The sequence below is a fragment of the Branchiostoma lanceolatum genome, chromosome 16 (assembly GCF_035083965.1).
Source record: "Branchiostoma lanceolatum isolate klBraLanc5 chromosome 16, klBraLanc5.hap2, whole genome shotgun sequence".
In the NCBI taxonomy this organism is placed as follows: domain Eukaryota; kingdom Metazoa; phylum Chordata; class Leptocardii; order Amphioxiformes; family Branchiostomatidae; genus Branchiostoma; species Branchiostoma lanceolatum.
The window spans coordinates 10748503-10769857 of NC_089737.1; the positions used below are offsets into that span (position 1 = coordinate 10748503).

Below are 21355 nucleotides of genomic sequence, written 5' to 3' on the forward strand. Positions count from 1 at the left end.
GCATTTTAGGCAAAAATTTTTAGGCAAAAATTACATTTTTACATGCATTCGGTACAAATGAAGACCTCATTTGCATAATAAATGAGAAAATACTGTAACTCAAGATGGGCTTGATGGATGTTAATGATTTTGGTATGTAGATAGCTTACGTGATGCTCTGTATGATTGGACGATAATTATGCAAATCAGATACTAATTTGCATAATTAATGAGACAATTTTAAAAACCCGCTGTGATCCATGATATGACTATTGAAATATGTGACATTTGTTATTGAGGAATTTTGATACATAATTGAAGACCTAATTTGCATAATTGATGACAAACTACTATAATTCCATACAAGCAAATGATGGCAATTTTTTTCCTACTTGTGTCATTTGGTAGTTATGTGAATGTGAGCATCGTTGAATCAAATTATGCTAATAAGGACCTCATTTGCATAATTCATGATAAATGTTACTTTGTTAGCATAACCTTCTTTGTTAAGCTCATACTTTTGTTTTTTGGGTGAAGAAGATCAACTAGTATGATTTATAATTGATGAGAAACACTCCTGATACGTCAGTCAAAAAGGTTAAAATCATTTGGCGAAGGTATGAGGTCGTGGAACTCTAGTTAACTGTGTTGTGAAAATCATATCATGAGTTTTATATTTTTTCGAGACTAATGCACAATCAAAACCAATAGTCAGTGACACAGTGTGCTGTGTGGGTTACATTTTCTACAGTAACTGCAGTTAGGATGAATTCTGCACTATGGCACCACTGTGCATGCCAAAGAACAGCTTACATGTAAAAACTTGATAACAATTTGAGGCCAAGATTTGAGCCTCCAACCTTCTGATCCTGAGTCTAGAAGACTTCCAAGTGCAAGTAAACAAAAAAATCCCTACTAAAATGAGGAACTGTTTGGCTGTATATTCAGCATTTTTCTCAGAACACGGATGTATATACCATGTGGCGTCGGCGCGGTGTAATGGTTAGAGTGTTGAGCTCAGAACCAATAGGTCCCGAGTTCGATACTTATCATGCCCGGACGTTGTGCCCTTGGGAAAGGCACTTAACACAACCTTCCCTGGCGGTGGAGTGACACCCACCGAGCCTATTCGGCTAATCTGTCAAACTGTGTGCCAAAAAGCACACTACCGTATTTCTTCTAATAAAGGACGCACCCCAAATAAAGTGCGCACCCCCGATTTGGGCTTCACCGCAACCCCAATCACGCCAGCTGAGATACTTCACTGAAAAACCTTAATAAAGTGCGCACCCCCGATCTGCCGCCGTCGCTCGGCGCGTGTCTCCAAGATGTGACCACGCCCCAATATTCGGCACGCTATGAAGTCCTGGTGTCTTTCTTAATCGTTCCATTTTCAAGGAATTTTCGGGAAAACATTACCATTATTTGGGGTCAACACTTTACCCTCTACTCCGCTCAAATTTTGAGTAAAAAGTTTTGAAGTTTAAACGTCACGCTGAGAACCTCGCGCCAGGATATCTGACAAACTTCCTTGATATTGAAGGCCCAGACGACGATCCGCTTGATTTCTACCGGGCTAGTCAAAGACAAACGTGTAAAACGCATTTTGAGATAAAATAAAAGTTCGTCTCTCGGCATTTATGCCGCAAAATACAGCATTGCATTGACAAATCATTTCATTTCGCCGTCGCCCGCCGCCATATTGTTTAAATTCTGCTGCCCCAAGATGCATTTCGCGTGTTACGTAATCCTCATCACATGATCGCATTACGCGTCTCTGATTGGTTACTGCTGCAGCTAAAGGCGGGAAAATTGCATCATGGGGCAGCAGAATCGCGGTCCAAGTTTTTTCTTCGTCTGAAAGGTTACACATGAAAACGCAATAAAAACGCGATCTATGCCGCAAAGGCCGCAATCGAGGCCGCAAAGTAAAAAAAAAGTACCTTCGATCGATCCCACCTGATATACAAAGCATTTGAGATGAAAGCTTGTTCATGTCTGACAGGATAAGACAGGAAAGTTTCGGCATCCTAGCGATTGTCGGACTTACACGCCTTTTAGACCTGAGTACTACGGTCGCCAATCTAGACCGCAATCTATGCCGCAAAGTAAAAAAAAAGTACCTTCGATCTATACCTTCGATTGTCGGACTTACATACATTTAGCAATCGAGAGCGCAATCGAGGCCGCAAATTAGAAAAGTACTTTCGATCGGTCCCACCTGATATACAAAGCATAGCAACATTATGGTGAAGAAAATGCAAAACCAAAAGATGTTTTCGGGAAAGCATACATTTATTTGCGGATTGATGGTGGCTTTTGCGTAATTTTAGCGATCAATGAACCCGGAAGTGTGCCGAAAGCGGCTTGGGTTTTCGCGTTTTATCCGTCAAAGCAAAAACAAAACTCCCGCTGAAGCGAACTCTGGAACATTTCAGATTCTAGCTATTACGTTTTTGATAAATAATATCTACAGATACGCACGATGTGCCCATATTTGCAGCCGTGTGGGTGGTTAGGAAATTATTGACGTCGCAAGCGGCGTAGTACAAGTGGCGTGGGGTACGAAATTATGGCCGGCCCGACACACTGAAATAGTCGCGCGGTTGAAAACACCCAGCGTTATTTGGTGTCTCATAATTTGATATTTAAAATCGCTAAATCAATTATTTTTATATCTAGAATACCTTTTCAAAAATATACGTATGATGTAGCATCGTTATCTTGTAAACATAAGAACATGAATAAGAACAGAACATGCATAAATTATCGTTGCGTGTCGGCGAAGTGATGGGGCTAACCTGCTGGGGTAATAATCGGTGACTTCCTGACTTACATCGCGACTTTTCTCGAGAGAAAACCTAAATAAAGTGCGCACCCCGACTTTGGCTTTGACCTGAAGCCTCATCTTGAAGGTTGAAATGTCAAAAAAGTGCGTCCTTTATTAGAAGAAATACGGTATGGATTTAGTTGCCGATGTGCCGACTGTTAGATCTTTTTTTTTTTTTCCCAAGAAAGAAGTTATAATTATTTTACTTTTCTTTTCCCCAGCTTGGACAACTACATCGAGCGGCTGCGGAAGGAAGTGAACATCGACTTTGCGCGGTCCATGAACCGCATGGTGTTCGACAAGGTCGTGGAGCAGAACCCCGCGACCTTCGCGTACGTCACCGTGCCAGAGAAGCCGGCGGAGGTCGTACCAGAGAAAGGTCGGGTCTTGTTTTCTTCTTTGTTGATGTTTTTATGAAGATTTATCAAGTAGTATGTAGTAGTTCTTAAGTTAGACCAGTAGATGGTGATCTCCGTGGTGCTGAAACGTTGTTCAGCAGAAAAAAATCTTACATTTGGATAACTGTACAATCATATGTGGATGGAACTATAAGTTTTTTTCAGTATTTATGTTCCATTTATTAGTATTGCAAAATTACATGAAACATATACATAATTTGTATTCCACTCTGGCACAATTCTTGAAAACTTTAAGTTGTGTGAGGAATGTGTATACATTTGCAGGCAAACATTTACCTCATTTGTAGGCAAAAATCTATGTCTATACAACCATATATATCTATATCATATAGATCTTGATAATTGACTGAATTCCCCTCCCCCCATAGGAGCCTATTCGGATGTCCCGAGCTACCCTTTCAAGGAACAGAAGGACAGTTTTGAGTTCAACACACTCCTGACCAGGGAAGAGAGCATCCTGGCAATGATGAAGGTAGGACTAACAACATGGGGTCATTTACGCATCAATGATGAGACAAGCACATGCTTTTTACTGGATTCAGAGTCGTACTTGACCTAACTTTCGAATTGGATGATGTCAGTTGTCCGTTACATGCTCTTTCTCATTTAAATGTACACATTTTGTAACTTCCGTTACCGTTTGAAGTAAGACCTTTTTTGACATTAAGGTATGCCACATATTATAAGGTGCCAAACTGTCGATTTTAAAAGCCAGAAAAGTTTCAAGTCGTCATAAAAACGACACTTTGGCACCTTATATGTCAATTTTAATGTCAGGAAAGTCTTACTTCAAACAGTAATGGAAGTTACAAAATGTGTACATTTAAATGAGAACGAGTGTACATTCCCTTTCTGCTGAGTGACCAGGCAACTTAGATTCAACAGATTGCACAACAATTTCATAGATAAAGAACAAAGTTTTCTTTGCCCTTTTAATGATGATTTTGCATCATATTCCAACTGTGATTGTTGTTTCCATGTTTGTCCCAGGTGCGGACGGAGTGTAACAAGGTGTCGGGCATGTCCCTGTTCCACATCCCCATGCCCAAGTGTATGAGACTGGAGGAGTTTGAGCAGACACAGGGACAGGCAAGCTCACAGGTGGGTCTGGTTCACTTCTTTCTGAAATCCCAGCTGTAGTCATTCAGCAAACGTAGGAGCTTATTGTAAGAGGTTATTGATATAAGATGTTAAGTTCCAGTGCTTGTTGTACTTACCCAAAAAGAGCAAGGAGAAACTACATTGAACGTATCAGTACTATGCAGTCAAACCTGTACAAGTTAAGTGACCACCTCTAGAAAAGGACCACCTGATCAATGTGACCACTTTTTCTGGTTGCTTAGATAGCTTTTTCCATTGACACAAACATCAAGAATTCTGTCTATAGTGACCAGCTGTCCACATGCATAGACAAGATTATATCAGTCCCCTGAGTGGTCTCCTTGGGTGTTTTTTACTGCAATAGTTGCATATCTTACATTATATCTGCTTTAATTAGTTGTTATAGTTATGACCAGTAGTCTCTTGAAAATACACACTGTTAAAGCCACGCCAAAAATAGTTACTCAAGCAACTGGATAGAATTTTGGAACAGTCAGATGTGTTACACTGTTACGGTTTTCTTGTTCGAAAAAATGGCTTGACATATATAGAAATTATTTTCGTTTTCCGCAGGTCCAGCTGTTTCTGAAGGACATCTGGATCTCAACTCTGCGCGCCGCGATCCGTACCAGCCTGCGGGACGTGGGGAAGGGCTGGTTCAACATGCACGAGACCAACTGGGCCGTGTACCAGATCTCTAAACTCAAGCGCTTCATGGACATGGTCAAGTTCTCCATGCAGGTGGGGATGTGGTGAAGTTCCTCATTTCAGTAGGGGATCTTAATCTACATGTAAAAGAACATGAAATTTAATGTTTTATTGACTGCAAACTGAAAAGAGCTTACCAAAACTTCTGACAAAGATGCATTTGTTTAATTTATAAGTTTCCTACAGACACACACACACACACACACACACACTCACACACACACACTGATATACGCACGCATGCACGCACGCACACTCACACACACACACACACATACATACATACATATGCACCACCCCTAACATGTACACTCAAGGGCTTTACATGCCTTATCATTTACATTCTAAATTTAAAGAAAATTAGCTGCAGTTTCAAAAAAAGCAGTCCTAGTAAACCCGTACTGAATCACTTCCACATCATATTTCTACATACTTTTGCTGAAATCAAAGCCAATTTGTACAACAGTTGACATGATGTACCTGTTTTGTGTGCAGGACTCCCTGAGATACCTGGTGCAGGATTCGCTGGTGGCCTTTGTACAGATGACACTCGACGCCTGTCACTCCGTCTTGGACCTCCAGGAAGACTTCGCCTGGGGGAAGGACCTCATTGTCTCCAAGTTCAAGTAAGTTTCAAAGTCTTTCTATAAAGATTCAAATGTTTTTATTGAGTGAATGTCAAACAAGGTACAACTATTTGAAATTTCAAAAGTTTAATAACAGTAACTGTAAGTTTTGGAAAGCACTCAATTGGCTTCTAAGGTTTCTAGAATTTTTTAGGACAATCTAAAGAATGTTGTACTTAAAAGACAATGCAATCTCTACAACTGGATATGATTTGGAGATTACTTTTGGACGTCCATTACTCTTCTTCAGCGTGACTAGAATGAGCTGGCATTGTCTTTGCATTATGTGAAATTGCTTGTGGTCTACCTCTGAAGACATCGGAGGGAACATCAACACATTTTTTTTTGGAATAAAAACTGAGACTCTTTTTACACAACCAAGTGATTTATTCAACCAACATTTTGGTGACTATCTTTCACCTTCCTCAAGGCAATTCTGACTGGTTCATATTGCACTGCAGCACAAGTGTTGCTGCTTTGTGTTTGGGAATACATCTATAAGCAGCAACACTTGTGCATTCAGTGATGAAACTATCCACAGACATTTAACTCGTTTTGTTCCTCAGGCCCAAGAAGAATGCGCTGTTCCTGGTTGACCTGGTTCTGGACAACCAGGGTGTCCATTTCAGCACGCCTCTCAACAGTTTTGACACCTCCATGGTGGGGCTGTTTGACAAGGGCATCTCCGCAACGGCCGCAGTGCCGCAACTTGAGAAGGTACATATTAACCAACAATTGGTTAGATCATGATTTTGATGAGGTCTAAAAGAATAGATGGAGAATTTACACTTACTCACTTATTAACACTAGGGATGTCAACTGGTCCTTGTTTCAATTAGTTGGTAATTGGGAGACCCCAGTTCAGTCCTGGGTCAGGACATCTCGGTTGAGGCTGCACCCAAACTTCAGAAGGGACGTAAAACGTGCCTCTTGTCTTCGATAAGGTGCCTTGAGCTCATTTCAGGTGATTAAGGCTAGCATCTTCTCCCTGTAAAGATATACCCTGCTACTGAAACAGCAAGGTAGCTACACATGTAGGCACTACACTAGGTACATTGTACTACAACAGCAACATCACTCGCTTTCACTCACTATCATCTGTAACAGTTGTTCCTCTTCTTTCCAGTATGTTCTGGAGGACATGTTCTGGTCCGGTACGCCGCTGCTGGAGTCTGTCGGTCAGCACGAACCTTTTGTGGAAGAGTTGCGGGAAACGCTGCGCCGTGCGATCAAAAAGGCTTTCATCCCGATGAAGGCATACGCATCACAGTACGAACAGTACCTGGAACTCAATGCCTTGGACATCAATGCTTACATCAAGTAAGTTCTCCCAAACTGCAGTGCAGCATCCACTGAAAAATGATCTCTACTGACGTTGACAAACAGAGTTTAGATTAACTTTCAATTGTATATTTTGATAATGATCGTAATCATTACATAGATGCAGTGGTGGAATACCGAAGCTGTTAATGTGTGAAGTATCGTAAAACCGCAAAACACACTTAGTCTACTGTTTTAAACCTAAAAAACCTACTCAAGCTTCAACTTTTTGTTGTGAAGTACTAAGTCCAAACCTCTATGTTAATCTGTCTTGATAAGTGATTTTTCTCTTGTCCCTAGGGAGTTTGATTCCCAGGAGAACACAGCTGCTGAAGAAAGACTCGTCTAAATCTCTACGTTGATTTGTCTTGATAAATTATTTTTCCTGTCCCTAGTGCTAGACTCTAAACCTCTACTTTAAACTCTAACACTTAATGTTTCTCCCCATCCCTAGGGAATTTGATTCCCAGGAGAACACAGCTGCGCAGGTGAAGGCGGAAGTCGACCTGCACCTGCGGGAGAAGGAGAAGATTGAGAACACGATTCCCTCCAGCGTCGTGATTGGTCCGTTCTGGCTGAGCACCGACAGCGTCCGGCAGAACCTGGCCAAGAAGAGGAAGGCCCTCGCCAGCGCCGTGTTGGAACTGCTGGCCAAGAAGCTGGCTGTCCAGGCTAATGAGGTAAAACATAACGTAATATAACCAGCTGCTGTCGCACCGCGTGCCTGCAAAGCTGGTGTGTCACGCCGAATGGAGGTTATACCGGCTGTATAGATACAGATACAGATACAGAACTTGGTTAGCTGTTATTTATTAAATAAGTAAAAGAATGTAAATGTAGTCCCATAGCCTTTTTTTCTAGAGGTGATAGGGGGAGGGGGTTATGCCACAGTCATTATTGTTTAAACTGTGTCTAGAGTATGGTACTGGAAGACGGAGCCCATTCCTCTCCTTCCACCGCCTCTTACCTCCCCAACCAAAGTCAGGTACCCATTTTTGCAGCTAAATGGATTGAGGAAAGTCGTGTAAAGTGCCTTTCCCAAGGGCACAATATCGGTGACATGAATTTGAACCCAGGACCTCTGTGTTGCAGGCCAAACATCCTAGCCGCTATGCCAAGATGACTACACACAATAGGACTAGGATTAGCATTTAGGTCAATCATTTGAAGCATTGACGTCAAGGAATGATGCAGCCAAAAGATTAAACTATTTCAGAAGATGCCCTTGGATGTCTCATAGAAATGATTTTAACCTGTAGACTTGATAGTCATGGCAGGGTTCGAAATTCTTTTTTGGAAATAGGTGCACTGGTGCACCCAACCAAAAGAATTAGGTGCACAGAAAGAATTTTGGGTGCACAACATAAGATATTGTTGAATGTCAGCAAAACATAAGTTTGATGCTACTGCCTCTCTTAAGATCTTCAATCTGTGATTATATCCAGAGTTCAAATTTCAAAGAAGCAATACATCAAATAAAGTACAACAAAAGGTTATATTGCTTTTTCTGATACTTACATTAAGAGAGTATTCTGTATGCTAGTGTACAAGAGAACCGTTACCCTACATGTATAGCGTACAAAAATATCGAGGTGCACCAGTGCACGCACAATCAAAAATTAGGTGCACGACTCCAATTTTGGGTGCATACAGGTGCACATGCACCCATTATTTTGAGCCCTGCATGGTTTTGATGTTCATCTCCTTCCAGGCCTGTGAAGCCTTCAAGGGGATCTCTAGGAAGCTGTACGACAAGCCCAACTCCATTGAGGAGCTGGCTGAACAGAGAGAGTGGATGAAGACAATTCCTGAGGCCCTCAAGTCACACGAGGTTCGTTGATAAACCAAGTATAGAACAAACTTAAAAATATCTAATTGTTTGGCAAGAATGGATAATGGGGTAAAAAAAATGTAGTTAGAAGGCCCCCCCCAAAATGGGATTTAGAATTGACCCAAAGACTAGTCCAAGAAGATTGTCTTCATCATCATCATCATTATCATTATCATCATCATCATCATCATCATCATCATCATCATCATCATCATCATCATCATCATCATCATCATCATCATCATCATCACCATCACCATCACCATCATCATCATCATCATCATCATCATCATCATCATCATCATCATCATCATCATCTGTTGTCTTTGTTGTACTGAAAAAGATTGAAGACTGACAAAAAGGAGAAAATACTGTTCATAGTAAAGAAAGAAAGCAGGACAGAAAATGTCAGTACATTTTTCGTACAATCATACAGTAGGTACATGTATCTTGCAATTGCAATATATTGTAACAAGACCAATGCCAGCTTGTCAAGACAAAAGCCTCTGGAATAGACTATCAGAAGTCCTCATTGTCTCATCTGTACCCATTTCCCTTCCTCAGGAGGCTATCAACAAGGCTATGACAGACTACGAGCTGATTGAGGAGTTCTACTACAACCTGTCACAGGATGACTTCAACGCCAAGTGAGTGGAAAATTTTACCAGAATGATGTCATGTTTTGAAAGAACAATTATACAACAGACCACATGTAGATACTGCTTAAGCCCATGTTCTGTAGTCGGTATTTGTTGATTGCCAGACCGTCACTGAATTTAAAAATAGCCAGAAACTGAAGCTTTATTTTCACCTGATCTATCCCATCGCATTGGACTGTCTTCAGGGACCTGTGAAATCTGCCAATCCCTAATGGTTGTGTGATGATTGAGAGAATACGTCGAAAAGGTCATTAAGAACTTGCAGACTTGTCAGCCAATTGATTTTCCTGCTGTATGACGGGCATTTAAAAAAAAAAGTTCTTTATTCATTACCATAAAAGAATGTAACATACATTGATATACGCAGAGCCTTCCTTTGCAGTTCCATTGAATTAGTTACAACAAGTAGATGAATGAAAATATAATACATAACAAAAGTCGGAATAAATTTTGTAGTTACTCAAGCTTTAAATGAAGTTCCCCACTTAAAGAAATGGGCATTAAAAACCAATAGTATTTTCTAAAATGTAACACTGTGCCGATATTGTCAGGTGGACAATGATTAGCTGGCCACACAAGATCCGTTTACATCAAACACACTTGCATCCACAACCACACCGCCATAGCAAAACCGAAAACATAACCTTCTGCCAAAGGTAACATCATTTTTTGAAATTGTCAGGTGGACAGCGATTGGTTGGCCGCACAAGATCGTTGACCAGATGGACATGACCCTGCAGCAGCTGGATGAGGACGAGGACCGCTTCCGCAAGATCCAGCTGTCCGACCAGAACAACTTCCAGGACAGGCTGGACACACTACAGGTCAGTAACTGTTTGTAACTGTGGAGTAGAGGGCTAGAGGTTACTGGTTTGATTCCCACTTGTTAAGATACTGTGGATATCATTAAGTTAACTTAAAGCTAAAGTTTGTTACTGTGACAGTGGAGTAGAAGGCTTAAGGTTACTGGTTTGATCCCTACTCCAAAATGTTTTGTTTTTAAACTGAGATACTGCAGACTTCATACAAGTTTAGACAATAATTAAGGACATCTTGCAGTATCACTTTCAGTTAGTGTTTTTTCTCATTCATGTACATGTAGTATCCTGCTTGGTGGTCAATATTGTATCTTTATCCAAAGTTGGAATGTCCTGGGGATTCTGTAATTTTCTTTAATGAAGGTGTTAGGGGCCTCTGAGTTCAATGAGCTGGGCGTCTGTGTTAATTTTTACCCTTTCATTTAAGATGGTTGTTGCCGGCTTTGCTGCGCACACTGACATCAGTAAGGCCCATGAGATTGCCAACGAGGTGAGGCGCATCAGTAAACAGCTGAAGGAGAGTCAGGAGCTGGCACAGACCTACAACAACAGGGAGAGACTCTTCGAGATGCCTGTCACTGATGTAAGTTCACATTGTAGTGCCTAGAGGCACATAGGGCAGCAAGTTTGCTTGCTTTTTCAGTAGCAGGGTATATGTTTACAGGGAGGAGATGCTAGCCCTTCTCCTTTAAAGTGCTCAAGGCACTGTGGATCCCTGATTTAAGTCCCTTCTGAAAGAAGAGTGCAGCCCCAACTGAGATGGTCTAATCCCATGATTAGAACCGGGATCTCCCAGTTACCAATTCATTGGAACCAGAAGCTCAACTATGAGTTGAGCTTCAGGGACAACTGATGTAGGAACTCTGGATGCAATTTCAATAGACTGTTAAATCCGTTTTTGTTTAAGACGTAACTTGTATATGTATCATAGTCACTATTTTTCAGGGAATTAAAAACTTGTTTTATTTTTCATTGAAATCTTTCGTGATGTGGGTATTTTCAAATCTTACTGCTCCTCTCTTAAAATGAGGGATGTTACATGACTTTTAGAATTTTGTTTTGTTGGAGGGACACCAGTTCAGTGCATGCTTGCATGGGGTTTTGTCCATTAGATTGATTATTGTTCTTCTTTCTGTTCTTTCTCACAGTACCAAAAGCTAGCGAAGATGGTGCGTGACTTTGAGCCGTACAGGAACCTGTGGCTGACCACGTCCGACTGGCTGAAGTGGCACGAGAGCTGGATGACCGACCCACTGACCACCATCGACGCGGAGGCGCTCGAGACGCAGGTCAACAACTCCTACAAGACCATGCACAAGTGTGTCAAGCTCTTCAAGGATGTTCCAGGTGGGTCATCTTTGATTTTTCTTGAAGTCACTGTAAATGAATTTGATTCTGCAGTGGATTTATTCCGTGGTGCGATTGCTTCTGCAGTGTTCTATTAATAGTAAAAAAGGAGACATATTCACATTTACTTAATTATAATGAACATCCTTTTTATCAATCACAAGCTAATAGATTTCTTCACATTCTTCAATTCACTGTGAGCAACTTTCAAAGAAACACAGGTCCTGATTATAAATGTGACATCAATTTTCCTCACATGAGTTTCCTCTATTTCTTATATGATATTGCTGAGGTCTTACAGAATTACATGCAGTTTGATTTTTACATGATTTTAGTGTTATTCAGGTTGTGACAGTCACTCTTAAGTAATATGTATCAGTTATTTAATATTTCCCAAATCCATCTCCCTCAGGCTGCCAGCTGGTTGCCACGGAGATGCGTACGGGTATCGAGGAGTTCCGTCCGTACATCCCGCTGATCCAGGGCCTGCGTAACCCGGGCATGCGTAACCGTCACTGGGAGCAGCTCTCGTCCGAACTGGGCTTCCCTGTCCGACCCAAAGCCAGTCTGACCTTTAGCAAGTGTCTTGATATGAAGTTGCAGGACCATATCGAAGTCATTGCTAAAGTCGCAGAGGTGGCTGGGAAGGAGTACTCCATCGAGCAGGTTGGTCTCGTTCCCAGGCTGGACCACAGGACTCAAGGCTTCTATTTACATCTTTGTGTGCACCATTCTGTAAAATCCTACACTTTCTTTAAATTGATTTTAGAATCCTTCAAAGCAATGATTCTCCTTAAGCCATTGTGTGCACCTTTCTATAGAATCCTCCAGCAAATTTCTTTCCTTTAAATCAGTTTGATACTTTTAAACAACTAAGGATTTAACATCATGGCTTCTCTTCACACCATTGTGTGCACCTATCTTCAAATTTCTCCACTTTTGAAATTTCCTTCTTAAACTTTAAAGTTTCATTATTCATTTAAAAGTGCTTCAAAGCAATGCCTCTCCTTATCTCTCTTTAAGATTATCTCCTTGTAAAATGTATTTCTGTAAATCAATTATAAAACGCTTTAAAGCAATGCTTCTAAAGTATTTACACCATTGTGTGCATCTCTCTTGGAATTCCTACACTTTTGAAATTTACTTCTTAAAAGTACTCTGAGACTGGTAATCAAAAAGCACTTATATTAAAGCAATGGTTCTCCTTTATTTGCAGTTGTGTTCTCTCTTCGAAATCCTCAACTTTTGAATTTCTTTCTTTTAATTAATTTTGAAACTCTTTAAAGCAATGATTTTCCTTATACCATTGTGTGCATCTCTCTTTAGAATTATCCTCTTTTGTAAATTTCCGTCCTTTAAATAGGTCATTTCAAACCACTAAGAATTCAATAGCAATGCTTCTCCTTACACCATTGTGTACATTTCTTTTTAAAACCATCCACTCTTTTCAATTTCTTCATTAAGGATTATACATTGTACTTTGAGCTAAGATGCAGAAGTTCACAAATTCAATCAAGATATCAAAATTGAAGAAGAGCTGCAATAGATAGCCCTAAAACATAGCACAACAATACAGATCAGCTATGAAAACTAATCTTAGTTTATTCTAGGCAGCATATGATTTGCATAACATGACATAAAATCCATATATTATGTCTCCCTAAAATAGACAAATCTTGACAGATGTCTAAGAAATTCTTGAAACATTCAATATAACTACATTTATGAAGGTTAGACATCCAGGTAAAACAATATCTAAAGATGAGTCACTGGATAGGATACAGCGATTACTTCCAGACGTTTCAAGTAACATCGATCACTATGAATTGGAGAAACAAATCAAGACACTATCTTGTTATTGTCGCATGTAAATGTACTGAAATGCAAATCATCAATTCATTACAACTGACTAGAGGCTGACGGATTTTTTTGAAATTTTTTGAAATTTTTAAAAATTTTTTGGTTCGGAAGCCATTCAGAGTCTGTAGCCAGTTTAGGGAGCACAGCTGTGAAGTCGTACTGACCAGTCACTGCCCATCTGACCAGCCAGTCCAGCGTACATGTAGGCAGGCAGCAGCACACATGTAGGTTAGACTGGGACTACAGGCTTGGTGGGCCCTGACTGGCTAGGGGGCTTCAACAGTCTGGATTCTAGCTTAATTTTTTTTCAGGAGGTTCAGATCAGTTTGATTCAGTTTGAATCTAGCAGTTAAAGCCTGTTCAAATATTTGCTCTTATTTTTTTTTGTGATTCAGAGTTTAGCTTTAATTCAAGCTACATCTAACCAGTCTAGGTCAGTTTCATTATTTCAAGAAAGTTGTTTATGGTTCTTGATTGAATTGTTCTTTGGTTTTCGTTAGAGTGAATATTTTTTCAGATTAAGAGGCTGTTGAATTTGAGACTATTTGAGTCTGTTGTGATTTCAGGCAGTTCAAATTCCCATACTGACTTTCCTTTTTATATTCTAGCAAACTATCTTCTACTAACCACAGTCTGTACTTTCATGCTGTTTACTACAGTTGAAATACAGTGTAGTTTTTCAATTATTGACTTTTTCTTCAGAGAAAACAAAGAGGTTTTGTAGATCCAGGTCCTATTGTTCAGAGAAATAGGGAGGTGTTATATTTGTAAATCCAGGTAGGGCCTAAAAAAACAACATAAAGAGGAAAGGCAGATTCTGAGGAAAACCTGATGACTATTGGACCAGACAAAGAAGAGAAAGACATATGCTATGGTCGGTAAGTAGTACATGCATTCATGTCCGCATCAACATCTTTGTCCTAACCATGACGTGTCCTCCCTAGGCTCTGGACAAAATGGAGGCTGAGTGGGATCCGATCAAGTTCGAGATCATCGCGTACAAGGAGACGGGGACGTACATCCTGCGCAGTTCTGACGAGTCGTCTCAGCTGCTGGACGACCACATCGTGATGACGCAGAGCATGTCCTTCTCGCCGTACAAGAAGCCGTTTGAAGAAAGGATCACCACCTGGGAGTCCAAGCTGAAAATGACACAGGTGAGAAGTTGAGTTTGTGTTCTAAAGCTTTTAGTCAATCGTACCAGACAGTTTACTATTTAAGCCCTGTCAAGGTTGTAGATTTTAAAAATTGCCAGAGATTGAGCTTATTTTTCACCTGAAAATCTCTCTAGTCATCACTTCGGACAGGCTTGGGGACCTGTGAACAAGATCCAGCTGATCTCCAAAAATGATCCAGATTCATGAAACCTGGTATGAATGGTTCGAAAATTGACCTCAAAGGGGGTTAATCCTGATCTGCCAATTGGATTCAGGAGATCAAATCAGGATCAATTTCGTGCCCAGGGTAAATCCCAATTTGCGAATCGTGGTATGAATGGGTTTTTATAACTCTTCGAATGATGCTGTATAGTAATGCATAAAATAAACAGCAACAACAAACTAGACCTGATGTTGTTTACGTTGCCCCCCCAGGATGTGCTGGATGAGTGGCTGTTGTGTCAGAGGTCGTGGCTGTACCTGGAGCCCATCTTCAGCTCCGAGGACATCAACCGACAGCTGCCCGTGGAGGGCAAACGCTTCCAGACCATGGACCGCATGTGGAGGAAGATCATGAAGAACGCCAACGACAACCCGCAGGTAACCCACTTTCATGAGCTATATTACATTCCTGAAGAAGATTAAGAAAAATTGATATTTTAAATATCTATTTTATTGTTTAATTGGAAATACCTTGGTTGTTTAGATAGCCATGAGTAGGAATAAACATTGTTGGTGAGGTTGAGGGAAAAGTGTTTAGTTCACAGGTTTAAAAGAGTCCTTTACAGAAGATACATGTGTACAACAATAAAACCATTCCTTGGCTTTCTTATTCTTAGTAGTGTTGATCTGTGTTTTTATCTATTTATTAATTGTTTGGCTTGGGGTCCAAGACCCATATTCACACAACACAAACACAGGTACACATCTAGATTCAAAGTCACCAAATCTTACAAAGATCTGTTTCAAAGCCTGTGAAACCTACATGCAGATTCAAAACTTGTGATATTGTAGAATTCAAAATAAGTCTCTGATTGTAAAATCCACCCCCCCTCCCCACGCAGGTGATCTCGCTGTGCCCTGATGCTCGTCTCCTGGAGAACCTGAAGGAGTGTAACAAGCTCCTGGAGCAGGTACAGAAGGGGCTGAGCGAGTACTTGGAGACCAAGCGCGCCGCCTTCCCGCGGTTCTACTTCCTGTCCGACGACGAACTCCTCGAGATCCTGTCTCAGACCAAGGACCCCAAGGCTGTCCAACCGCATCTCAGGAAGTGCTTTGAGAACATGGCTAAGGTGGGCACAGAGAAAGCAGTTTCTTCTTCTCACCATACATTCCTTTTTTTTTCCTCGCAGGAGCAGAAATATCTATCATTTGGTACCATAGATGCTTACTTGCTTATGTCAAGACTTTCCAGTCACGAGTCGAGATGGCAGCCCAACTGTAGCACCATAGTCAAGAAGTCAACAAATCTTGCTGCCTCTCAAATGAGAAGTTTACCAATATCAAGAAAGTGGCTTCAATAGTATCTGACATTTTGTTGGATAGAATTTTTCATTCAATTAGCTAATTCTTTAAAGATGTGTCAAAATTTAAAGTAAAGGGGTCTGTCCTTGGTGCTGAAATGAATATTTTACTGTTTTGTTGCAGCATGCTAAGCCAAAGGTTAGGGATAACAGGGCAATTGGATGAGTTGGTCAAAAGTAGTTCCAAGTTCTGTAAATTGTGAACATTTAGCAAGTTTCTTTTCATTTAATGGTTTAGACCTTTTAACTGCTTTACATGTGACCTACACTGTTCAATCTAAACATAACTCTTGAAAAAATACTTTGAAATATAAAGAAAAGGACATTTTCATTGGGGTAATTTTAATGTAAGATTTGGTTCTCCGTCTAGCTTCACTTTGAGGAGGACCTGGCCATCACTAAGATGTTCTCCACGGAGGGAGAGTGTGTTCCGCTGTCGGAGAAGCTCTACCCGACCGGGAACGTGGAGGACTGGCTTCTGGAGGTGGAGAGGGTCATGAAGGAGAGTCTTAGGTCCATCATTGGGCGGTCCCTAGCCGTGTACCCTGATGTAAGTATTCACAGCTTTAATGCAATTATTGGACGGTCCCTAGCCGTGTACCCTGATGTAAGTATTCACAGCTTTAATGCAATTATTGGACGGTCCCTAGCCGTGTACCCTGATGTAAGTATTCACAGCTTTAATGCAATTATTGGACGGTCCCTAGCCGTGTACCCTGATGTAAGTATTCACAGCTTTAATGCAATTATTGGACGGTCCCTAGCCGTGTACCCTGATGTAAGTATTCACAGCTTTAATGCAATTATTGGACGGTCCCTAGCCATGTATCCTAATGTAAGTATTCACAGCTTTAATGCAATTATTGGACGGTCCCTAGCCATATATCCTGATGTAAGTATTCACAGCTTTAATGCAATTATTGGACGGTCCCTAGCCGTGTACCCTGATGTAAGTATTCACAGCTTTAATGCAATTATTGGACAGTCCCTAGCCATGTATCCTAATGTAAGTATTCACAGCTTTAATGCAATTATTGGACGGTCCCTAGCCATATATCCTGATGTAAGTATTCACAGCTTTAATGCAATTATTGGACGGTCCCTAGCCGTGTATCCTGATGTAAGTATTCACAGCTTTAATGCAATTATTGGACGGTCCCTAGCCGTGTACCCTGATGTAAGTATTCACAGCTTTAATTCAATTATTGGATGGTCCCTAGCCGTTTATCCTGATGTAAGTATTCACAGCTTTAATGCAATTATTGGACGGGCCCTAGATGTCTTTCACAGCTTTATGAAGCAAAGGTGAACTGTAATTTTCAACACAATAACAGATGTTCTATCCGCATAATGTGACGTCACGGTAGCTTTTAATTGCTCATTCCTTGACAAAGACTGGAGTTGAGACAGTCGAAAATTTGGTTTAGTTACTTATTTGAAGATGGCCGTACCAACGCTTTCTGTGAGCTAAAATTTGACAATAATAAATTCTTCTAACCATGTTTTTCCTTCCATCGCAGACAAAGAGGACTGAGTGCCTGAAAGTTTGACGCGTAGAACTCCTTTCCTGTATTCAGAGAAAATCTGTATGCTTACTGTGAGCTAGAACTTGACAATGATACATTCTTCTAACCATGTTTCTCCTTCCATCGCAGACAAAGAGAACTGAGTGGGTTCTGAACTGGCCTGGACAGGTAGTCATTGCAGGGTGTCAGACCTTCTGGTCCAAGGAGGTGTCCGATTCTTTGGAGGAAGAGAATCTTCCCGAACGACTGGAAATTCTAATCGAGCAGGTATTTTATTATGAAATACACTTTAAAACTTCATACCAGCCAAAGGAGTGATCTGTTATCATCTCTTTCTAATATAGTAGACCTACAGCAACTCAATGACAGTGCATTATGGTCTTTACTGCTACGAGGGTCCATGTCTTTTTCACATTTACAAAACTGTAATATCTTCGATAAAGTCCACACTTTCATCCACAGTACAGGTAGATTCTCGTAATTGATAGATCACCAACATGTCTTGTCGACATTCATTTCAATTCTTTTATCCATTTTGTATTTATGTGTGTGTATGTATGCTGTGTTTTACTATTGTTATATTTTGCCCATACTACAACTGGAGCAAATGGATAAAATTTGGAAATTTGAAATTTTCTCCAGTTGTATGAGCAACTGTGACTTTGCATGTCTTATAATTATTTCCTGGATGTCTGACCATCATCAACATCATGATGATGATAGTACTAATCTTAACCTTCTCCCTTCAGCCTAACTCTGTAACCAATAGGAAATTGGGTGCCAAACGGCTACTTTAGTGCGCCAAAGGTTGATATCATAATCATTCATTTATCTTAAATGTTGTTTTCTGTGCCAATAGATGACAGGACTTGTCGAGCTGGTCAGAGGCAAGCTGTCCAAGATGCAGCGCGAGATCCTGTCAGCGCTGATCGTGATTGAGGTGCACGCCCGCGACGTCGTCTCCAACATGGTGGAACTGGACGTGAAGAACGTCAACGACTTTGAGTGGATCAGCCAGCTCAGGTTCGTTCGTTTATTCGTTTATTACGATACCCTTTAGTCGTATCACGACTAGTCTTACAGGGTTCATCTTACATACAAATACAAACATATATACAGATTGCGAGATTAAGTATGAATACATATACATGTACATAATCAATTATACCTCGTCATGAATTAGTAGCCTCTTCCAGTGACCCCATGACCTGGAATGTCTGTCATGTAAAAAATGAGGTGAAAGAAATTAAGAGTAGGTGCTTAACATCCACTTGTTCATCCCTGCAGGTATTACTGGGTGGCAGACAACCTGTACGTGAGGGCCGTGAACGCGGAGTTCCCGTACGGTTACGAGTACCTCGGCAACACGGGACGACTCGTCATCACCCCGCTAACGGACAGGTGCTACCTCACGCTCACAGGAGCACTCCATTTGAAGTTTGGGGGTGCACCCGCAGGGCCAGCTGGAACTGGAAAAACTGAAACGACCAAGGTGTGTGGAAGATTTTATAGCCATTCTAAAGATACTGTTCAACCTTTGTTATTTGGTTGACTTCTGGGATAATAAACACTGAAGTTAGACAGTAGAAAAATTGTGTTCTTGCATGAGAAGTTCAGGTATATACTGACCTGGCCACTTCTAGTACATGACTTTCTGAAGATATGTCAGAAGTCAGTCAGAGTTGGATGAAAATTTGTATGGTGCTTTCAAGGCTGGGACCTCTCTATCTCATGTCTGCTAGAATAGCTCTCGGACATTTGACGCCTTCACCTTTGTGTTGTATCAAAAGTTCAAATCAACTTGAAGACAGCTGCTAAGGCCACACCAATTTAATTTCTTGGTTAACGGATTTTTATTTAAAAAAAAAAAAAAATTTTAGAAAAAAAAAATTCAGGAAAACAGAAGGCCTTCTGTTTTCATGATTTTTTTTGTCTAAATTTTTTTTTTTTTTACATAAAAATCTGTTAACCAAGAAATTAAATTGGTGTGGCCTAATCTATAACATTTGTTGTCCCACCTAGGATCTGGGTAAGGCCATGGCTGTGCAGTGTGTGGTGTTCAACTGTTCCGACCAGCTGGACTACATGGCCATGGGCAAGTTCTTCAAGGGCCTGGCCAGCGCCGGCGCGTGGGCCTGCTTTGACGAGTTCAACAGAATCGACATCGAGGTGTTGTCTGTGGTTGCTCAGCAGATCATAACCATTCAGAAGGCCCAGCAGCAAAAGGTACGACTGTCCATGTCTGTTTCTTTCATCTTCCAGTTTCATGTTAATACTAGAGTTCCACGAACACATTATCTTCGCCAAATAATCAAGGCTTATCATGGAGAGTGATTAATATTTACGTGCTTGTCACCCCCTGCAAATTTGATCATGCACCATACCATTTGGAAGTTATGATGGGGCGAATGAGTCCAGTCTAGATATGGTTAAAAATCATTTGGTGGTACAGGACTAGTATATGTGTAGAGTGTGCTGATATATGTTATAACTGGTCATGAAAATATATGAGTATGTTGATATCATATGGGCCACAAAGGTTCGATATTGCAGTGTTGTAAGTTGAAAGTAATGATGAAATAGCACAGTCAATATATATTTGAATAGAATAAATCTGGCTGGTTGTTGACGTGTTTTTAGGTGTTTTAGGTGTTTTTGTCAGGCTTTCTATTTTGTCCCTATTTCGTTATGTTGCTAACAACCGTGTTGAACAAAAATACCTAAACTGAACGCATTAAACCAGCAGGACCCACACCTCTGCTTGGAGAATAGTTTATTTATTTGACCTACATGTACGTTTATGCATGGCCATTTGTTTACAAGACCTGACACTGTCCCATGTCCCATTGAAATGCAGTAGGTTAACAAACTTTCCTTACTAATTATGCAAATTAGCTCCTGATTTGCATAATCAGTCATTGATAATGTAAAGCACAATCTGAGCTCTCTACATACCAAACATCACGACGATCTGTCGTCCCCTTCTCAAGTTATTCATGTCCGAATGTCAAAACAAAACACCCACTGCAGTTCTTAAAAAGCCGCTAGGGAGCCAAAATTTACAGAACTTACTTTCTGTGGCATGAACTATCTACCACACAAATATCATGACCATAGCACTTTCAGAAAATATGCCCCTAAATTTTGAAGCTCCACTGCAGTACCTTAGGTACCCGCTAGAAGGCCAATTATCGAACTTGACCTTCCTTTATGTAAACCCTACCCATCCACTAAATATCATACGGACCCATCAACAGCTTCTCGAGTTATGCTGGCGACATACAAATACACATCCACACAAAGCCTGCTGCAGTACCGACGGAAAATACCAGGGCAACCATTTTTGAACTTGACCCCCGTTTTCACAACATCTACACACCTGCAAAAAATCATGAAGATCCATCAACGTTTCCGTCACTTTTTTTGCCTACATACAAACACAAAAAAATGTAAAGTCTGCTGTAGTACTGTTGAAAAACGCAAGGTGAACCATTTTCGAACTTGACTTTCCTTTGCACAACCACTACACACCTGACAAAAATCATAAAGATTCATTGAAGCTTTCTTGAGTTATGCTCCTGACATACATTCAGACCCACCCAACAGATTTTTCAACCGAAAACATAATCTTCTCCGAGTACTTACTCGGCG

General features: G+C 40.7%; 1 protein-coding gene across 2 annotated transcripts in view; it reads left to right on the plus strand.

Annotated features, from left to right (window-relative positions):
- LOC136422045 (dynein axonemal heavy chain 1-like) overlaps positions 1 to 21355 on the plus strand; it is a 66195-nt gene that overhangs the window by 7475 nt on the left and 37365 nt on the right. For both annotated transcript variants that reach the window (XM_066409667.1, XM_066409668.1), the window contains 22 exons: positions 3031 to 3188; positions 3597 to 3700; positions 4219 to 4329; positions 4903 to 5070; positions 5533 to 5663; positions 6230 to 6380; positions 6790 to 6983; positions 7438 to 7663; positions 8695 to 8814; positions 9379 to 9461; positions 10156 to 10297; positions 10719 to 10874; positions 11440 to 11638; positions 12051 to 12304; positions 14443 to 14655; positions 15091 to 15255; positions 15720 to 15947; positions 16549 to 16728; positions 17834 to 17971; positions 18564 to 18727; positions 18992 to 19196; positions 19727 to 19930. In XM_066409667.1, coding sequence (XP_066265764.1) covers positions 3031 to 3188; positions 3597 to 3700; positions 4219 to 4329; positions 4903 to 5070; positions 5533 to 5663; positions 6230 to 6380; positions 6790 to 6983; positions 7438 to 7663; positions 8695 to 8814; positions 9379 to 9461; positions 10156 to 10297; positions 10719 to 10874; positions 11440 to 11638; positions 12051 to 12304; positions 14443 to 14655; positions 15091 to 15255; positions 15720 to 15947; positions 16549 to 16728; positions 17834 to 17971; positions 18564 to 18727; positions 18992 to 19196; positions 19727 to 19930 — 3694 coding nt within the window. The remainder of the gene's footprint in view (positions 1 to 3030; positions 3189 to 3596; positions 3701 to 4218; positions 4330 to 4902; positions 5071 to 5532; positions 5664 to 6229; positions 6381 to 6789; positions 6984 to 7437; positions 7664 to 8694; positions 8815 to 9378; positions 9462 to 10155; positions 10298 to 10718; positions 10875 to 11439; positions 11639 to 12050; positions 12305 to 14442; positions 14656 to 15090; positions 15256 to 15719; positions 15948 to 16548; positions 16729 to 17833; positions 17972 to 18563; positions 18728 to 18991; positions 19197 to 19726; positions 19931 to 21355) is intronic.